At 29.6% G+C, this 19,328-nt stretch overlaps 1 protein-coding gene across 9 annotated transcripts in view; it reads left to right on the top strand.

Annotated features, from left to right (window-relative positions):
• Positions 1-6,450: 6,450 nt before the first annotated feature.
• Positions 6,451-19,328, top strand: part of LOC107444712 (E3 ubiquitin-protein ligase arkadia-C) — a 48,234-nt gene continuing 35,356 nt past the window's right edge. For 4 of the 9 annotated variants that reach the window (XR_011637688.1, XM_016058950.3, XM_016058942.3 and 1 more), the window contains exons 1-4: positions 6,553-6,691; positions 8,663-8,750; positions 12,583-13,117; positions 18,956-19,118. Coding sequence is in view for 8 of the 9 variants with exons in the window: in XM_016058950.3 (XP_015914436.1) it covers positions 8,730-8,750; positions 12,583-13,117; positions 18,956-19,118 (719 nt within the window). In the remaining variant the exon portion in view is untranslated. Of the gene's footprint in view, positions 6,692-7,003; positions 7,101-8,662; positions 8,751-12,582; positions 13,118-18,955; positions 19,119-19,328 lie in introns of all 9 variants that reach the window. The other 5 variants (XM_016058958.3, XM_071185288.1, XM_071185287.1 and 2 more) reach the window with 4 other exon arrangements.

Genomic DNA, 19,328 nt, shown 5'->3' with positions numbered 1-19,328 from the left:
CAGAAGACAAGGAAATTCCTGGATAAAGAATTGTGAGAAATTTATTTGCTTTCGTGGTGGACTTTTTGATGGAACTAACCCGTATTTTGCGTTACATGAAGAGGAAAAACGCGAAAACCTCCCACGGCTAGCCTGACTGCAAGGACTCTAACCCATGATCCGTCTGCCACTGAGGATATTTTACGTCAGCACGGTGGTCGGTGTGAGCCGGGTGCGGAATTTGTATCAACCAGCCATCGCTGGGATTCGAACCCGGTTCACCTCATTGGAAGTGAATGCTCTATCCCCTGAGCCGCCGCAGCTCTTACTTATATTTGGTAATTTACTTATGTTATAAACAGGGCTCGAAAAACCGCCCGTACTCGGCGGTCAAAAATTCCCCGCGGGCAACGAATTTCTCGAATCCGACGTCCGCGCTGACGGCCATTTTCCCGTTAATGTTCCAGATACAGTTTCAATTTTTGCGCATGGTGGAATTGATGCTTTCTCTGTCTGGGAGTACTGCAGCGGTTGAAAAGGGGCTTTTCAGCAATGAACTTACAAAAAAATACATTACGTACTGGTCTTAAAGAAGAAGCGTTAAACGCAATTATGATCATCTACCTAAATGGAAAACCCCTTTCAGATTTTTGTTCAGAGACCTCTGTAAATCATTGGCTTGATTGTAGAACTGGCAAACGTAATATATTTGATTCATTTAAAAAACGCAGTACCCTCGGATAAATTGACATTCCAGATAACTTGACCTTTGTCATTTAAATTATTTCATAAAAGAAATACTAGGTTACTACTAGTAACCTAGTATTTCTTTTATTACTGTATAATGTAATCCTAGTAACTACTAATTCATTGTGCAATTTATATAAATGTGCGTAATAAATAAGAGAAAATTATATTTTTATTTATTTAGAAGCTACGGGTTAGTTTCAAAGGAGGACGGGGACTGGTTAAATTTCTGAGTTTTTTCGAGCCCTGGTTATTATGAGTGAACTCTTCATAATTAAAAAACATGTAAATTTGGTTTAAAGTAACAACCAAGGGCCCTTGACAGTTTTGTGTCAAAGGCCCCCACTTTTATAGATCAGGCTCTGCATATTCACAAACTTTAATTTTCTCTCTTCATTTTTAGAAAACACAAATTAAATGAGTATTACGTCTTTGTTTAACTTTTTTAAAAATGCGATAAGAAATTAATATGCAAAAATATCAATTCACCATTCTTATATATTTTTCAACAAATCTAATTCCATCCTTGCATTGAAAAACCCCCATTTATCAGTTACTTGCCATGGAGCTACTATATAAACGAGCTAGTTTTGTCAGAATTTGAGAGATGAGACAGCTAGCTCCTCCGAAAAACCCCTCGCCTTTCTTTTATGACAGAAAAAAATTTAATGGTCAAATTTTGTTCAATTTCTATTCAAAGTTAAAACTTTGAATAGGTAGGTAAATGCAGTTTGGTCTAAATTATCGATTTAATTACACACAGCAGAGATTTATCTTAATTTTTAACTTAAGGAAGCATTTTTATTATTATTTCTCTACATCAATAAAAAAGTTACTGCCTGCCGTCACCGCTATTTCAGAAAATTTTCACCGTGCATGCTTCTCTCTGTCATAGTTCGAAAGCTAACAAATGAAACAAATATGAAATTTTGTACATTTTTAAAGAAATTAATTTATTACCATAATATAATTGAAAATTATGACATCAAAATGATACGGGTGCGGTTATTTTGCATCTAAGTTGGAAGATTTCCTTATTAGACCGTGTAATTCAGTTAGTGAAGCTGTAAGTCAGCTGTTAACAAGAGAATTATGATTTTTTTTTTGTATCTATGTACTTTTATGTCCGGAAATGGGTAACTCGTCTCACTTTGTTAAAAATTTCGGATTAGTTTTGGAGCTATTAGATTTTATTGTGTTGATTATGTTTATGTTGACATTTTTTTAAATAAAAAATAATAATAATCGCAATAAAAAGAAAATTAAAATTTTTTGTAGTTTTTACTCTTTTGACTGAAGATAAGAACATTGAAAAAAATAAATGAATGAAAAAAAAAACTGTTGACCTTGAAAAATTCTGAATGCATACCTGCCAACTCTTCCGGATTTTCCGGAAGATTTTATTTTCATATTTAAAGTGGTAGCAATACTCATGTTATTCCAATTAACTTTTTGAATTATAATGATAATTATAAATGAGTTTGACCACCACTACATATAAATAATTACAATAAATATATAAAAGCATAATAATCCTTGCACAAGCGAATTTCAACAAGATCAAAATATAAATATATTTTTGAGTCAGATTGTTTTTCGTTTATTGTTTTACAACCACTCTGAAAATCCATTCTCTGAAAGAATGAAAGTTGGCAGGTATGTGAATGGTTAAAAAGATAAATATATATATGTGTGTGTGTGTGTGTGTATTTTACTTCGTTTGGAAATAACGATGTCAAACATTCTTATTTCATTTTTAAAAAAAATGGGGATTAGTTTAATGAGGGGTCTCGATTTCTGAGAATATTCCATTTCTATTTGTATTCGACGAGCTTTTATAATCACCCAATTATTTTTTATTCGATTCGTGTGCTGATAAAAAATTATTTTCATCTTAGTTTCGAATTAATATTTTTTTTTCTATGTTTAGTCATCAAATGATTCATTAATTATTATATTTTTTTGCTAGAATCGAAGGAAATCGTTAAATCCGTAATATCAGTACTGGTGAAAAAAATAAACATTTTGTAAAAACATTAGCTACAAAATAATTTAATTTTTTAGTGGACAGAGATTCAGAATTGCATAGCAACCTATGGTCGAGCAGTTTCGCAGGTACGTGAAACACAAGACTGAGATCATCGGAAATACTTATTGGTATTTATTGTATATTACACGTGCTGTGATCAATGATCTGCGAAAACGTCACAAAGATGTTCAAAATTTCCACCATTGCTAGCAATGCATGCATAACATATCGTCGAGCAATGGATTGTTCGATTCACTCAAATATAGCTGGATTTTGTGGACGAAACTTTCAAGGATTTGTGACTTTTATCCTTGTGTACCCACCCAAAATTATTCGCAATTGATTAAAAAGAACATTCTTGGCAATTTTAACGAATTATGGCCATCTAAATCACCCATCATAAATCCAATGAAAAGCATTTGTGTCATAATTGAAAGATCTGTTCACGGGCGCGAACACAAAATAAGAAGCCCTTCCCACCTTTACAATCATAATTGACTGTCGAATTTGCTTGACACAATATTTCCTCAAGAAATTATGGGGTCTAGGCCTCGTCAAGTTTCTGTGCTTTGTTTGGTAAGAGCGATACTAGAATGACATTAACAGATATCTCTACTCTAGTCTTTTGACACTTCATTATACATAAGTAGCAGGTGAAACTATTTGCATGTACACGTACTGCAAATTGGATAAAATGGAGATCATCAAATTGTTCCGTTTTTTTTCATCGACATTTGGAGTAAAGCTGAGAAAGTCCAAGGCTGGTGGTCAGTTTGAGAGCATAATGCAGAGTCAAGTTGATAATCAATACCATCTGCTCTACGATCTAAATTGGGGTAGTGTTGCTATTGCAGTATTTTTGAATCATCGCTAAAATCTAAACCTAAATTGTTGCCAATAGACCATCAGTGTAGTTCTACAAGTAGATAAAAGTTAACAAACCCAAATTAAATTCAAAACCTCCAATATATGTTTCAAAACTTATTCGGTAGGAAATGGGACTGTTTCTCACAGTATGTCATTCACGTACCCCCGTTCGCTGTCAAGGGAGAAAGAGAACTTAGTGGGGGAATTTTTCCTCTCTTGATGAAGATCGAAAGTGTATGAATTGCATACAGTAAGAACGGGAGCGTTTCGCCTTCTGGTGAACTGTTGTTGCTGTTAATTTACGTCGCACTTGAGCTGCACAATGGGTTATTGGCGACGGTCTGGGAAACATCCCGGAGGATGATCCGAAGACATGCCATCACAATTTTGATCCTCTGCGGAGGGGATGGCACCCCCGCTTCGGTAGCCCGACGACCTGCGCGCGAAGTCCAGCACTTTACGGTAGCACAGTTTAACGAGGACCAATATCGCACACCCTCGGTCCCTACGCAGACTGATCCAAGTGGTCACCCACCCGCACACTGACCGTAGCCAGTGATGCTTGACTTCGGTGATCTGCTGGGAAATGAAATAGTTTTAGTAACCTACCTATTTCAAGGTAAAATTTACATATTAATAACAAGAATGTGATGTCCTAACGAGAAAATCTTTAGAAAGAGAAATGGCAGTATCGATTTTCATTTATTTCCTCATTCCCTTTGCACGTGAATTCGGAGATGCGAATGAGAACTTGATTGATGAAGCATACTTTCAATCTCTCAATCATGTTATTTTTTATTTATTGAAATATAAAAGTATTTATATGTCTTTTCATTTAAGAAAGTAATATGATTAACATTATGTGAAAAAAATATCGTATTTTATTAATATATATTTAATTTTTTTTAAATCATTGTTTTTCTTAATTTTTTAAAATTTATTTTCAAAAAATCCATTTTAAGGGGACCCCTAATCATTGGGGGCCCCAGGCCATGGCCTAATGAGTAATCCGGCATTGCACTAACAGAGTACAGGCAAAAACCATGGATCATCACTGTTTATTTATTCAGGCAGTGACAATCCGAAAGCTATATTTGAGCATGCGTTCACTACAGTATAACAATCGATAGATGGAAGAGCGGACGATCTTTGTACTTAGCTCCCCATCCATACGAGGATATTTCCAGCTTTGGAACCATTAACAAGATTTTAGCACGGGGTATCGAATCCCCAACCAAGTCAATACAAATTCTTATTGCATCCGATTCGTGAATGCAGTTGCACGCACACGAAGTTTGTACATGTGTGATCAGTTTCTTTAACCTATGAAGTTCTTAAAGATTCACATGAGCGACAAGGCAGTCCGAGATTAATTTCTTTTTCTTGGAACGGGGGACTCCACTCTCCATTCTCATTAGATGACTGAGTAGTGTCAAATGTTTTCAACTTTTGAACAGGAAATATCTTCATTATATTGTTGTCCCTTTCGCAAACGATCGAATACTTAGAAAAATTACGAGTGAAGGAGCATCTGCTGGGAAACATAGGAATCGTAAGAGCGTACTATCGCGTAAGCGAATTGCGTTATGACCATTTTATCAGGTCGAACTTTTCGTGCACAAATTTTTTTTTAGAAATAGACACGTCGGCCATTCCTTATTCAAACGATTTATAAATAATGTTGAATTAATATCATATATTAATAATGATGAATTCTTAACAGTTTCATATGCTAAAACTCTTAATCTATTTGAAAATAATAACAGAAACTAACGTTCTTCCTTCCTCTGTGACTGTCCACACTCTAATGGTCAAAGCATGTGAAGTGTTGCCATAGGTAGAGAATTCTGCTCTGCGCTATCTGTTGCCCATTTCGATCGCCAATGGTAAAATTGAGCATAGTTTTTTTAAAAAGAAACATAGCAGTTAGCGAGATCATTCTAGAGGGAAGATCACACACGTTGATGTTGTAGTTCATTTACGTCTCACTAGAGTCCTGCAGTGGACTGAACGTTAAGACACGGTTCCCAGCAGATCACCGAAGCCAAGCATCACTGGCTGCGGTCAGAGTGCGGGTGGGTGACCACTTGGATCAGTATGCGTAGGGACCGAGGGTGTGCGGTATTGGTCCTCGTTAAACTGTGTTACCGTAAAGTGCTCGACTTCGCGCGCAGGTCGTCGGGCTACCGAAGCGGGGGTGCCATCCCCTCCGCAGAAGATCAAAATTGTGATGCTCTAGTGCGACGTTGTTGTTGCTGTTGTTAATTTACGTCGCACTAGAGCTGCACAATGGGCTATGGGCGACGGTCTATGAAACATCCCGGAGGATGATCCGAAGACATGCCATCACAATTTTGATCCTCTGCGGAGGGGATGGCACCCCCGCTTCGGTAGCCCAACGACCTGCTCGCGAAGTCGAGCACTTTACGGTGGCACAGTTTAACGACGACCAATACCGCACACACGTTGAATGAGGGCTAGATTGGTTAAAAATATTTTCTTGCAAAAAACTCATTAAGGTGATTGGAAGTGCATGAAAGCTTGCGAGTAATTGGAAATTACTTACAAAACGAACTACTCGAGCATGCGCGATTTGTACACATGTAGTGAGAAAGCTCCATGAAAGAATAAAACAAATGGAATATTCTTTTTTTGGTGTTGAATTAGCTTTTAGCTTGTGTTGAGTCTTTGGTCACAGATTTTAGCACAGCAGCTGCATTTACGAACGGAGTTTTTCTAGTTTTTTTTCAACGGTTGTTGTTGATGATGATGATGTATAGATAGTTTCGGTTTTAAATATATTAAAAAATATTTTTTTTTTTTTTTTAGTTTTCAGGAATGATTTTTCTGTACCATGCAAATGTCATTTAAAAAAAACTTTAATTCAACATGTAATTTTGTAAGTAAATTGTTAGTAAAGATTTTACGCTCGAGTTGAAATGATTTCACCTGTCACTTACAAATTGACCTAGTGGTGAAGAAGAAGAAGCTTTCCAAAACAGTTATGGCGGATGATGATGACCAAATCTTATCTAAATTATTTTCTAAATTTGATGTGGTACTAAATAAGTAAGTATTAAGGATTTGATTATTGTTTTATGTAAACACAAGTCTTGCGGCTATATATTGTATTGAAATATTAATTTAATTATGATGTAATTATGAAAGTCTTATGACCTATTGATATTGTTGGCGTCTTGTATAATAGGGAAAATTCAGGAATTAATCTACGTATTTAATATATAGTACGAAGACTTCGATAAGTTGTTCTATATTATCTACGTTTTTAATGATTTAAAATGTTTAATTTAGCTATTTAGTTGTTATCATTGATTTTTCATAATTGTTTATAAAGTCAAATGTTTATCAATCTTCCCGCAGTCGCTCTGAGTCTGTATACATCCTAATTGATTTCAATGGTGGAAATAAGTTTGTAAACATATGCCTCACACTTGCTGATAATACTTTTATAAAATACGTAAGTTGTTGTAATCTTATTCACAGGTTAATTTTTCTTTTCATTCTGTTTATAAACTGTTCGGTTTTTATGTTCAGTGAAAATCGTCAAAAAATTATTTTTTAAGTATAAGAAGTTTTGTTTGGTATTTTAATTGGAATTTTAAAAATATACTTTATTGTGATATTAATGTTGATTTTTACAACAGCTGCGATGAAATTGATTTCAATGTAACTGTTTGTATTTGTGCTATTTTAGTATCCCAATATAAAATTGTTTTTAATGTTTCAAGAAACTCCTCATATCTTGTAATGAATTTCATTAAATAACAGCATCAAACTGTGTATTTAATAGAAATTTTCTACTCAAAAAGTAATCAAGACAAAATACACCATATATTTATACATTTTATTTGAATGTAAGTTTTTAATTGAATGTTTTCATGGGATAGCATTATCATAATGAAGTTAAAATTTCATTGCAAAATGAAATTATTAGTAAATATAAATGGTTTTTGATGAGATAAGATGATTATATTTATTTTATTGGTTCTGCTTTTATATGATTTTAAGTGCTATGTCCTAATGTGTAAAATCTGTACGTATTTTTTCATTTTTAAAACTTTAAAGATGGAATTTGAGATAAGAATTTCTTTATTCTCACATTTAATGTTAATGACCAGGTTTTTAAAATTTACTAATATTAATCTAGCCCATACTAATATTTTTCTATTGTGACTTTAATGTAAGATTATGCAAATTTTATTTATATTTTCATTATACTTTATTTATTTATAGTTATTCTACTCTTTTGAATATTTATATCACATTTTAAGATTGCTGCAATAAGCATCCCTTTCTTTTAACATTGAATTGCCACAATAAACAATTTTCTATATGTTTCTTTATTGAGAAAAATTTAGGAAGAAATCTTTTGTTCCACTATGGCAAAGCTTGCAAAATTTTAATATTGACTTATTTTAGGAAACACACTGAGCTAGCAATTATGATATATTTTAGTTGGGATTGGCATATGAGGCTATAAAAGTTTCATTTTTGGTTTTTCTAATTATTTATTTGAAAATTTCTTTTTTCCTTTTTTTTTTTTTTTAAACATAACATTTTTTAATATTTTAGTTTTAAATCTTGATATTTTTAAGGCATTTTAATAGCAAAATATTTAATGAATTTAACTTTTGAAGTAAGTTTTGCATTAAAATAACATTTAAAAATATTTCTTCGTATCAGATTCAATTAAAATGTTTACATAAAATATAAAAGGTGTAACTCCAAAACTTAATTTATATTTTAAACTTTCAAAATTATTTTTTAAATCTCATAACATACATAAAGTTTTCCTAAGTTTTTGTGATTGTTCCTAAGTTTTTGTATTCTAAATAAATACAAGTAAAAAAAAAAAAATTTTATTACTGATCTATTTCATGATTTTTATTATATTTCTTGCTTTTTTTAAAACAATGATTTAGCTCTTATAATTGTTTAAATTTTTTTTTAGTTTTTTCGTTATATTATTTTATTTTTCCTTATTCCTTGGTTTTTATTTGTATTTAAACTTATTTTTAGGTTTTCGTCTTTAATTTTGGATCAGTGAAAATTTAAACATAAAGAATGTTCTGGCAAATTTTTGACAATGATTTACTTAGCATTAGAGGTAGGCAGGTCTTAAAAAGTTGCTTTTTATTTTTGTTTAATTATTGTTTTAATGCTTTTAATTTGTTTTATAATTTGTTATATTTTTTAAAATATTTTGCATATTAGTTTTGGTTGGTAAAAATGTTATAAAACTTGCTCTATCTTAAACTCAGTTTTAGCATTTTAATTTTATTTTGAATGATAACTGGTTCTTATATAAATATCAAATTACGAAATTATTTAAAATTAATTCACATTTCTTCTATTTTCTATACAACATTTATTATTACTTGAACTTGGCATAAAAAATGAAATTTTTGCTTATTGTAAATCTTAACTCTCAGAAATAAGTAGTATTTTATATTTTCTAAACACATTCAAAAGTGAACACTAGAATCAATTACAGATTTTTTTAAAGCTTATTTTTCTGTATTATTTGATAAATAAGAAACTGATATACATTATGTATTTCTAAAATATTTTGACTTTTTTGCTTTTGTTGTAAATGTTTTTCACAATTTAAATTCTTTTATGTTTACTTTTTCTATCTCTTTTCCAAATTACATTAAAAAATGACTAATCGTAACACCAGTAATATAACTAGATATCCATGTGCATCATACTTAACAAGATAAAGCTTTCTTATTTTTTCCGTTTGAGAATTATTTTTAAAGATTTATGGAATTATTATTTTTATGGATTCTTTTACAAAGTTTTACTGACTCCAAGTTATAACTTATTTATTTTCTGTAGTTAATGTTTTCAATTTGAAAATAAAATATTTTAAACAATTGACAATATTGCTAGTTCGTAAAGAAATAAAGTAAATTAATATAATGTATTCATTAGTATGTCACAATTACACGTCATATTTAAGTTGATGTGTAATCTACATTAATCAAGAGTACCTGAAATTGAAGTATGACATATTGGAAGATTAATTTTCTACATACTGTACATTAAATGCCGTATTGTGGTGAATAAATGAGTGATGTTTCTGGCGTGTAATATGGCATGTGACCCTTTCTTTCTCATGTGCTTAAATTACAGAGGCTCTACATTCATATTTTCTTACTAGTAATCTATTTATCATTAGTCATTGTCTTAAATATATTACCAATAGTATTCTTGGTCAGTTTTTTTTTTGTTCACATCATAGTTGCAAAGTTCTTGTTTCAATTTTTGTTCTTTATAAAAACTTTTGATAAAGAATAAACCAACATGTGTGGAATAATTTACAGTTTCAAAATATTTAAAAATGTTTTTTTTTTAGTATTTTTTTTGTATTTTAAAAATTAAATTCTTTTTAATGAATCAACTTACCAAGCAAGTCAATATTAACATGTGAATATAAGTTAATGCAGAGTGTTGTGCACATTCTAGTCAAGATGATATTATTTCCTAGAAATATCATTTAGTGGTTTATTTCAATGAAACAAAGATATTTTATTTTCTAGGCTGAATTGCTCTTGTACCAACCTCTCCAAGGAGGGTTACCCTCTTTAGACGGTTGTAGCATTCAACTGCAATTAATTTCAAACTCACCTTGCCAGCAAAATAATTTTTTTTTTGCTGGTTTATAATAAGACTTATTTCAGTTTGAAAGTTTATAAGAAAGCTATTACTAAAAATGATAATTTGAACTCGCCTATCACAAGTCCTGATTTAACCAGAATACAAGTTTAATGAACAAATTGAAAATACTTAGTTGGTACAATGTTAATTTCATTGAAGCATAGTTTGCTTTTCACAAGCAAATCCCAGTTTTAGTGGGCAATATTTTGTGATTCATATATAGTTTTTATATACTTTCTCCTCTCCAGCATAGCTAATTCCATCTTGATAAAATTCGTTTAACATTCTAAAAACTAATGAACGTTAGACAGTGTTATCATCATAGAAAAAAAATAGGTGAGAATTTCTCACCCTTTCTCAAAAACAGGGTCCGATTTCAAAAAGTTAAGTGAGATTTCTGAAAACTAAAAAAACACAAATAGACTTTTAAAAAAAAATAATTTCTTTAATTATAATACATTTTTAACATCTTCTATTTTTTAAAGCATTGAATATTTTTGCTGCATCATCATAAAAGATTTTACTCTTACAAGGTATTTGTCCATCTTACATTAGTGCATAAAAATTTTAAATGTCTTACATGAGGAAACCTTACCTACGGTAAACATGTGGTTGCAGAGAAATCTGTTCTGAAATGGGTTCCATGATTCGGAAGGGTAGTGTACTGTTGTTCGAAAAGGTTCTAAACAATACTGGTAAATAGGGAAGTTAGATAATGGGATAGATGTTGAAAATAATGAAAGATCCAGGAAGAAAAGTGAAACGGATTTTATTCTAAATAGCGTAATGCGAAGCTTTTTCCAAAATGCAAGAAATTCTCGAATTTTGAAATTGATTTATAGAATGCGCGAATTTCTCGCTGTAATAATTTTTTAAAGAGAGAAAAAAAAATAAGCGAGATTCTCGCGTTCTTGCGGTGTAGTGAAAACACTGTTAGAATAAGTAAGTAACCCAGCGAACACATGGTTGTTTTCAAAAGTAGAGTTTCAAATAATTTGGGTCATAGGTTTTATCCAAAGAACAATAACACAACAAAGAGATACTAAGAATGTTCAAAGCAAATTAACTAACTACTTTTGTAAAAAAATTTATGAATGAATTTTGTTTATAATTTCATAAGTGTACATGAGCTTTTTCAATTTTCTTATGAACCTGTGTTTTATGAGCACTCTGTTATAATGTATGAATATTACGGTCCCTTCACCCTCGTTGTGAGTTCGACTGTACTTGCCAAGAAAAATAGTTTTATCATTGCAAAGTTGTCTCCAGAGGTTGGCATTCCAAATCACAATTGTGGACATTAAAAGAAACTTATGCATGTTGATAGAATTGAAGATGATTTCAATAACTCAGAGTTTCTTTTCCTTCCATGATTTGTTTCAGTCACTAGTATTTTCAATACTACTGACAATAAAAGGAAATAATCTAATTTCTTCAGATAAGAAAAATGGTTTTCCCTTTCGTAATGATGTTAGATTGCTTTATGTTTTAAATGATGTCTAAATTTTATTTAGATCCCTGATTAAATTATTTTTTTCCCTTTTTGTTAAAATATAACGAATAAAAATCATGTATTAATATTTGTTATATGTTCATATTTATTGTTGAAAATTAGTAATTGTGAAGATCCTTCTTTTCTCTCATAATCAAAAAGTCAATGTTTAATTCTAAACTTTGTTTAAACCTTTTGAAGTATTAATAGGCTTTTTTTTTCTTCTTTTTTTTGAAACTTGAAAGAAATAAATTTTCTTCAGGTATAGCACACATACATTTCATTGATAGCAGAATATCATTGTGTGTTCTGCGTCCTTTGTCTAACAATTTTTTTTGTTTTTTTTGCACTTTTTTTAGTTATCAGGTGCATATTAACTCTGTATCCATTTGCTTGAAACTTCTTTTGTTTGTATGGTATGGAAGCTGAAAGAGATATTGACCATGCTGGGAGAGATATTGTCCATGTTGACCAACTGGGATATAAATTATCTTGCTCTATGATAGATGTTTTACGCGGTTAACATAACAAAATAGACCTCAAGGAAAAGAACCCATAAAATCATAACCTTTATTTTAGCTGCTACTTTATGTTCAAATCTTGATTTGCAATTTTCTCCCTTATCCATTTTAAATACATTTTATAGTTTTACTTTTAAAATTAATTTGCTTTTTTTAAAACCTTGTTTTAACCTCTTAATTGACTTATATTTAGTTTTGATAAGCTTTTTACTCCCTTTCTTCCATTTACTTATGTTTTGCTTTCCTTTTTTTCTTTTTTTTAGACAACAGGAATGAAGGCAACTAAGATTGGAATACATACCGTGGACATCAATAACCCCAGCACTAGCGAAAAACTTTTTGACCCCTCCATACAGACACCTCCTTCTAAGAAAAAAATCAATAGTGTTAAGACCTTAGAAGAAAATTTGCAAGCTAGTGTATGTACTTTAGTCTATGCCGACAACTCCACTTTTTCAGACAGGGCTGTTCAATGTGAAATGAACAGTGATTCTGATTTTCAAAATTCATCTGCAATGAGTGTGGCACCAATGATACAGGAAGATATTGCTATTGATGCAGATGGCACAGTTGGCAGTGGGGCCATGGGATATGTGAATAGTGAAAATCGATTGTTTCTGTTTGAATCCGGCACTCCAGATTTAATTGTGGACACAACTGATAGTGATAGTGACATTGATATTGTAAGCTTGAGAACAAATGCTCAGGCACAAGAGAATCATACGAACCATGATCATACATACATAGATCTTTGGCATCCTAATAATAATGTAGATATGGTCACTGAAGTCAGTAATGGTAAGTTAAGTTCTAATTACTAGTTCAGTATATATTATGAACTTCTACAATTGTATATTGCTAACTTCTTATCATTTACTATATTAAAAAATAGATTAAGATTAGGTCTATTATAGTGAAGGGATAATATATTTCATCTTTAGTTCATTAATATGCATGATTGTAATAATCATGGTTACAATGTTAACAATAGTTAAAGTGTTATCATTGAAGTCAGTAATGGTAAGTTAAGTTTATAATACTAATTTAGTATATATTATGAACTTCAACGATTATTCTCAACTTCTACTCATCATTTGCAATATTTTTTACTATGAAATATTTAAAGTTTGTTTTTAAATTTTTAGCTTTAAATCACTGATCTATATCATTGTTACAAATTGTAAATTTTAAATATCTGATACTAATTTGTTGGTTTTTTTTAAACTTTTTAATATATTTTGATTAATTAATTTAAATATTTCAGTATTATTAATTTTATTATGGTTATGTTGTATTATATTGTTATGGTTGCTAATATAATCAAGAAAAGAGTTCTTTGTCAGAAAATGGTTATTTTATCATAATCAAAATTATGTTTTTTTCCCCAAAGTGTTTAAAAATATTTTTTGTGAGCTTAAAAGCTGCTTTTTTTGTTGAAAAATTTGGCCTTGCACCCTGGAGAATCCAAATTATAAATACAATTATAATTTAGTAAATTTGAAGAATGTTGTGAGTAGGTGTTTTTAATAAATGAATTCTACTTACCTATTGTAAAAAAACTGCCTTTTTCAGATTTAAAGCAAGTAAATAATTAAACAGCATATACAGTTACATAATGTAATTCGATGGTTTGAAATCCAAGCAGTGGCTTGCCGATTGTTATTTATTGATTTAATTTTTGTTTTGTTTTAAAAAGAACTAAAAAAAAAAAAAAATACCACACTGGACCCCAAAATAATCGTAATTTAACAAGTACACTTATCGATAATGGTTCGCCATCTCTGCTCTTAAGAGAAAATAAAATAAAATTGTAAATATTTGATATATTCTTCAAATTTTTTAACGCTCCATTGGGCGCGTTGATCTGACTGATACAGGCGTGTCAATGTCTATACTTTTGTCCCTTAAAATTTTTTCTTACAACCTTTACCTTACAAGTATCTGTCCATGTGACCACCTGGTACCTTGAAATGAAGTAATGAACAGTTTCGTGTAAGAGCATTTTCTATTTTGAAGCTTGGATGAAGTTTTGCATCTGTTAGATACAGACGCCCGTTAACGTTTATCTCTTGAAGCTTTACGGAAGTATTGAGATTCCCTGTGCGTTTGTGCTGTGTGATGAGTGCTGAACGCCTTTTAGATTTGAATAATCGAAAAGACATTGAGCTAGTTCATAGTATTATATTTAGTGATGGAACTGAGGAGTTAAATACTGAAGAATTTCATGATGAAGAAGAAGATATTTTAGAAACATGTGAAGTTGATTCTGATAGCATGAAGAGTGTTCATACCGACTTAAAACTTGAAGATGACACTTATAATGATGAATTTTATACAGGAAAGGCCAATAGTACTAAATGGGCAAAATGGATAGGAAGAAAAAATGTGAAAGTTAGATCTCAGAATATTATCACAAAATTACATGGAGTAATCAGAGGTACGAAGGATATAAAAACTATATATGGCTCTTGGAACTGTTTTTTTCTGACGAATTATCGGAAATAGTTGTGAAATGCACTAAAAAATGCATTTCTACAGTTTCTAGTCTATATAGTAGAGAAAGAGATGTGAGACTAACAGATAATATTGAAATAAAAGCATTTTAATATAAAAAATTAAAATATATGTATATAAAAAATATGTATAAAAAATAAAAATAAATATATATAAAACTAAAAAAAGGTCCAGGTGTAAAAGCCTGGACCTAAAGAGAACAAAAATAATAAAGAGAATAAAGTTGTACATATTAACAGAAAAACACATAAAACAGAGATGTATCTGACAGATACACCGCTCCCGATGATGTAAGTTTCGACACATGCCCGATGTAGTGTTAATTAAATATTTATTGTCAAGAAAAGTATAGCATAAAGAGTTGATGGTTAAAAGAATAGATCTATAAAAAAATTGTTCAGAATAACTAACTTGCTCATGTAAACAAGAATAAATGTTTCTTAATTCCTCATGTTTAAAGTAGCCAATTTTTTTATTCAAAACCATTTTAACATGTGTATACAATGTTTTAATGCAAAGTAGAAATTGTAAAATAAAATAGAAAAATAGTGAAATAAACTGGAAAAATAGTGTATAGTGCCTTAAAATAGTGAAGTAATGACTACATTTCAAAACTAATTTGCAGTTACTTCATTTAAAAAAGTAGTTGTAACTACATTTGTACTAAAGTAGTTGTAGTTAATATAATAATGTAGTTTTTCCCGAACAATGTGTAAACATTCGCAGGACTACAGACTTATCAAACAATCCAGTTTATATGACATCATAATGCTTTATTAGGTAAAAATAAAAGTTCAATATTTGAAATCATTACATTAAAGAAGAAGAAAAAAAAAAAAAGAAACTGATTATGTAAGCAATTCAGGTACCATAACAATAATACTTAACAAATAATAATAATTCATCATTTTTAGAATCATTTTCACATCATTTACCATTCGTGCAGCATTGAGTTAGGCTGGTCTGCTTGAATTGCACCAATTAGATTCCAAATTTTCCAATTCATTTAAAGAAAATATTACAATAAAAAATGCAATTTGCAAATAACTATAATATTTTCCATTACAAATGAAAGTTTGTTATTGAAATATTTTATAACACTAAATTGTTTAATATTTTATTTTTTTATAAAAGAGAAAAACGTTGGGATGTCCGTACTTGGCATCTAAACTGATTGCACTTTTTCAATTCTTTGTGCATGATAATGTTTTAAGTATTTGGGGCATGCTGACTCCTTATTAAGCAACTCTCTCATTGTCTTGTTTGTATATTGTAAAACATGATTGAAAATAATATTCTTGAAATCATATGAAAAATTTTCTCATTGAAAGCTTAGTGATACACCTTAATTTTCTCAGTGTTCAAAAGTATTAATGACTTTATTCTTTACAAAACATGAAGAAGTTACTTAATAACATTCTCATAACTGTTTTAAGTTGTTCCATTATCCAGATTTTTATTTATCTGGCTCAGCTTTGGATCTGATTGCTCCGGATAATCGCTTATTGTATTTGAAATATAAATAAAAAAATTTAGGTCCACTGTCATATTAGTTTTATATTTTTTATTCTTTTAAAATTAGTGGTCTTATAATCTATTAACTGTATATTTTCCATTTATTTCGGAAATTTTTGATAATTTGATTTGCATTGTTTAAATTATTGAATTAACTATAATAAGCCACTAGATCATATTTTGTGTTCTTAAATTGTTATTAAAATTATTTATTTTGTAACTTAAAAAAACCTAAGTAATCATGCAAATATTTTATAAACTGATTGTATCACTTTGTGCACTTGAAAAAACGTAAGTGCCCGTGGCAGAATTGCAGCGACACGACATTGTCGCAGAATGTTAGAGTTCTTGCAGAAAAATTTTTCTTGTGAAAAGTAAAATTTTTTAGTTTTCTTTTCTACAGAAATTTACATGTAATATTAATACTTTTGACATGTAGATAAATACTTTTGACACACTTAATTTACGCAGATAGTATCGTAAATCAATGTAATGTAATATACTGTATTTTCGGCAGTTATTGATATTGATTTTCACGTGGTTTTTGAATATCATGATATATTTCACACTATATGGAAAATTTGAATCTTGCATTTGAGTATTTACTTTTTAAGGCAATGATTCTATCTAATTTTTGGCAGTTATTGATTTCTCAATAGTTTTTAAATCCAATATTTTATATATGATATTACAATTATTTATTATGCATTTGAGTAACCCCTTTTTAAGGAGTCCAATTCGCGTTATTCTGTCGTCAATTTTTTTTTTCAATGGCAGATTACATGATTTTTTTTTTTTTTTTTAAATTGTGATGATTGTTTACAAAATGCGAAGAAGGTAATAATTTGTGCGACCCCCCCCCAACAAAATGGAAGAATATCACCCATAATAAAAAATTATTACATGTTCAATTAAAAAAAAATTATAGTTATTTTGGAAACACAGCTCTTTTGTTTTATTATATTAGTAGTGTGTATGTTTGTTATTATTAAAAGTATCTTGCAGAAAATATTAGTGCTAGACAGTTTAGTCGCAGATAGCTTGAAAAAATTCTGCCACAGGGCCTAAGTGCTTCTTGATAGATTATGAGAAAAACAGCTCGACAACTATTTTCTTTCCCTTGTTGAAATTATGAACACTAAAATAAAATTTCAGAAAACTGTTTAAAAAGATTATTTTTAAGAAAACTTTTTTTATTTTTTATATATGCAATTAGTAGTTATCAAGCAAAAATGCCTAATATATAATCTCTATTTTGAATTTTTTGTTGCTTACATTGATTTTTCCATTGCATGATTGTGTAGTTTTCTGGTAAAATAGTAACTATTTTAATATCTTTAATATCTATAAAACATTTTCGTATACATTGTTCTTAACAAAAGCTAAAGCAGTAATTTTTTGGTCTTTGAATTATGATACTTGTTGTATATAATATTTTTGTACTACTCTGTTTCAGGGAGGTGTAAGAAATTACTAAACTATTCTTAGCATAAATCATATATTAGTGTGAGTTTATGTGAAATTAATCCATAAAAGAATTAACATTTATTTTTTTTAATACTGAAAGCTCTTGAAACTGTCATGCCTCCTCAATAAATTATTACTTAAGTCTAGATTTTTTTAAATTTTTTTTTTTTTAAATTTTTTTTTAGGTCCTTCCTAATGAGTTAATAAATTATTCTTTAACATTTTAAACTATTTAAGTGCCTATTTTATATGAAATTTTAAAAACATTTACTTCAAATTTTAATGTTGTGGTTTACTCATTAAGGGTATCTTTTTTCAGAAATTTAAATTGGTAAATATTGATTATAAACTACAAGATATAATGAAAAAAAAAAGAAAAATTCTATAATATGTTAAGAATTTATCCTTAAAAATGTGTATGTCATAAATCTTTACATTTCATTTACCTTATCTTAAAAAAAACTCGCATGCAAAGTCTCATTCGCAAAACTCTCATTCACATTTTAAGTTATAAATATGATTGTTATATATATGGCTTTTTGTAATTACTCTAGCTTTTTATTCTATAAAGTCAGTTAAAAAGCATTATTACTCTATTGAAATTTTTGTTGCATCTCAATGTATTGAAGATAAAATTTTCACTGCAAAAGTGGATCTAATCACATTTCTTACTTGTTTAATAAATTATGCATTCCATATTTGGGAAGTATAGAAACAGGAAAACATTTCCCCTAAATATTGAGAGTATTTTAACTCTTAGAAGCCAACATATTGATTTCAAGCTTTTGTTCTTAAAATGTATTTAAATTTAACTTGTATATTAATTTTTTTACAGTAATTATTTTTTATATTTCATATTTATTATATGTTAAAAAAATATTTCATCTTTTACTCGAAATATTCATCTTTTACTATCTTATTTCATCTTTTACCATAAAGAATGTCTTGAATTAAGAGATACTATAACTCTTAAGAATTCAATGCAACCTCTAAGCATACTTTGGATTTCATGTCTATGTATTAGATAAGTTACCTAAACTAAACTTTGAAAGTTTTTATTTATTTATCAGTGTAGATTAATTTTTTATTTATATTGAAAAAGATGTTGATTTAATAATTCATTTCTTTTGTTTATTCTAGAGCCATCATCTAGCCACAGTAGTGAGAGATTTCAAGCCAAAAGTTGTAGCAATAAAGTCAAAGACAATGATTGGCCTGTTGCACCAGATCTTCAGTTAGATTGTCTCTTTACTGATGAAGATGATGATAGCAGCGTAGAAGTAGTTGGAGTTGAGCCTGCTAGGTTGGTAAATTTAGCTTGTAACTTAGTGATGTGGTTAATGCCCCAAATTTATATTGTTGCACCAAAGCATAAATTCTATACCAATGCACTATAACCCAAAAAATAGCACTTATTAGAAAAACTTTTTTCAAGTCAGTTCCGACTTACTTAAAATAGACATTTTTCATAAATTTAAACTAGATTCGCTTCAAAAATTAAATTTTTTTTTTC

This window comes from Parasteatoda tepidariorum, chromosome 9 (genome assembly GCF_043381705.1).
Source record: "Parasteatoda tepidariorum isolate YZ-2023 chromosome 9, CAS_Ptep_4.0, whole genome shotgun sequence".
Classification (NCBI taxonomy): Eukaryota; Metazoa; Arthropoda; class Arachnida; order Araneae; family Theridiidae; genus Parasteatoda; species Parasteatoda tepidariorum.
The sequence above is the reverse complement of the archived record's forward strand: the minus strand, read 5'-3'. Positions and strand labels throughout refer to the sequence as shown.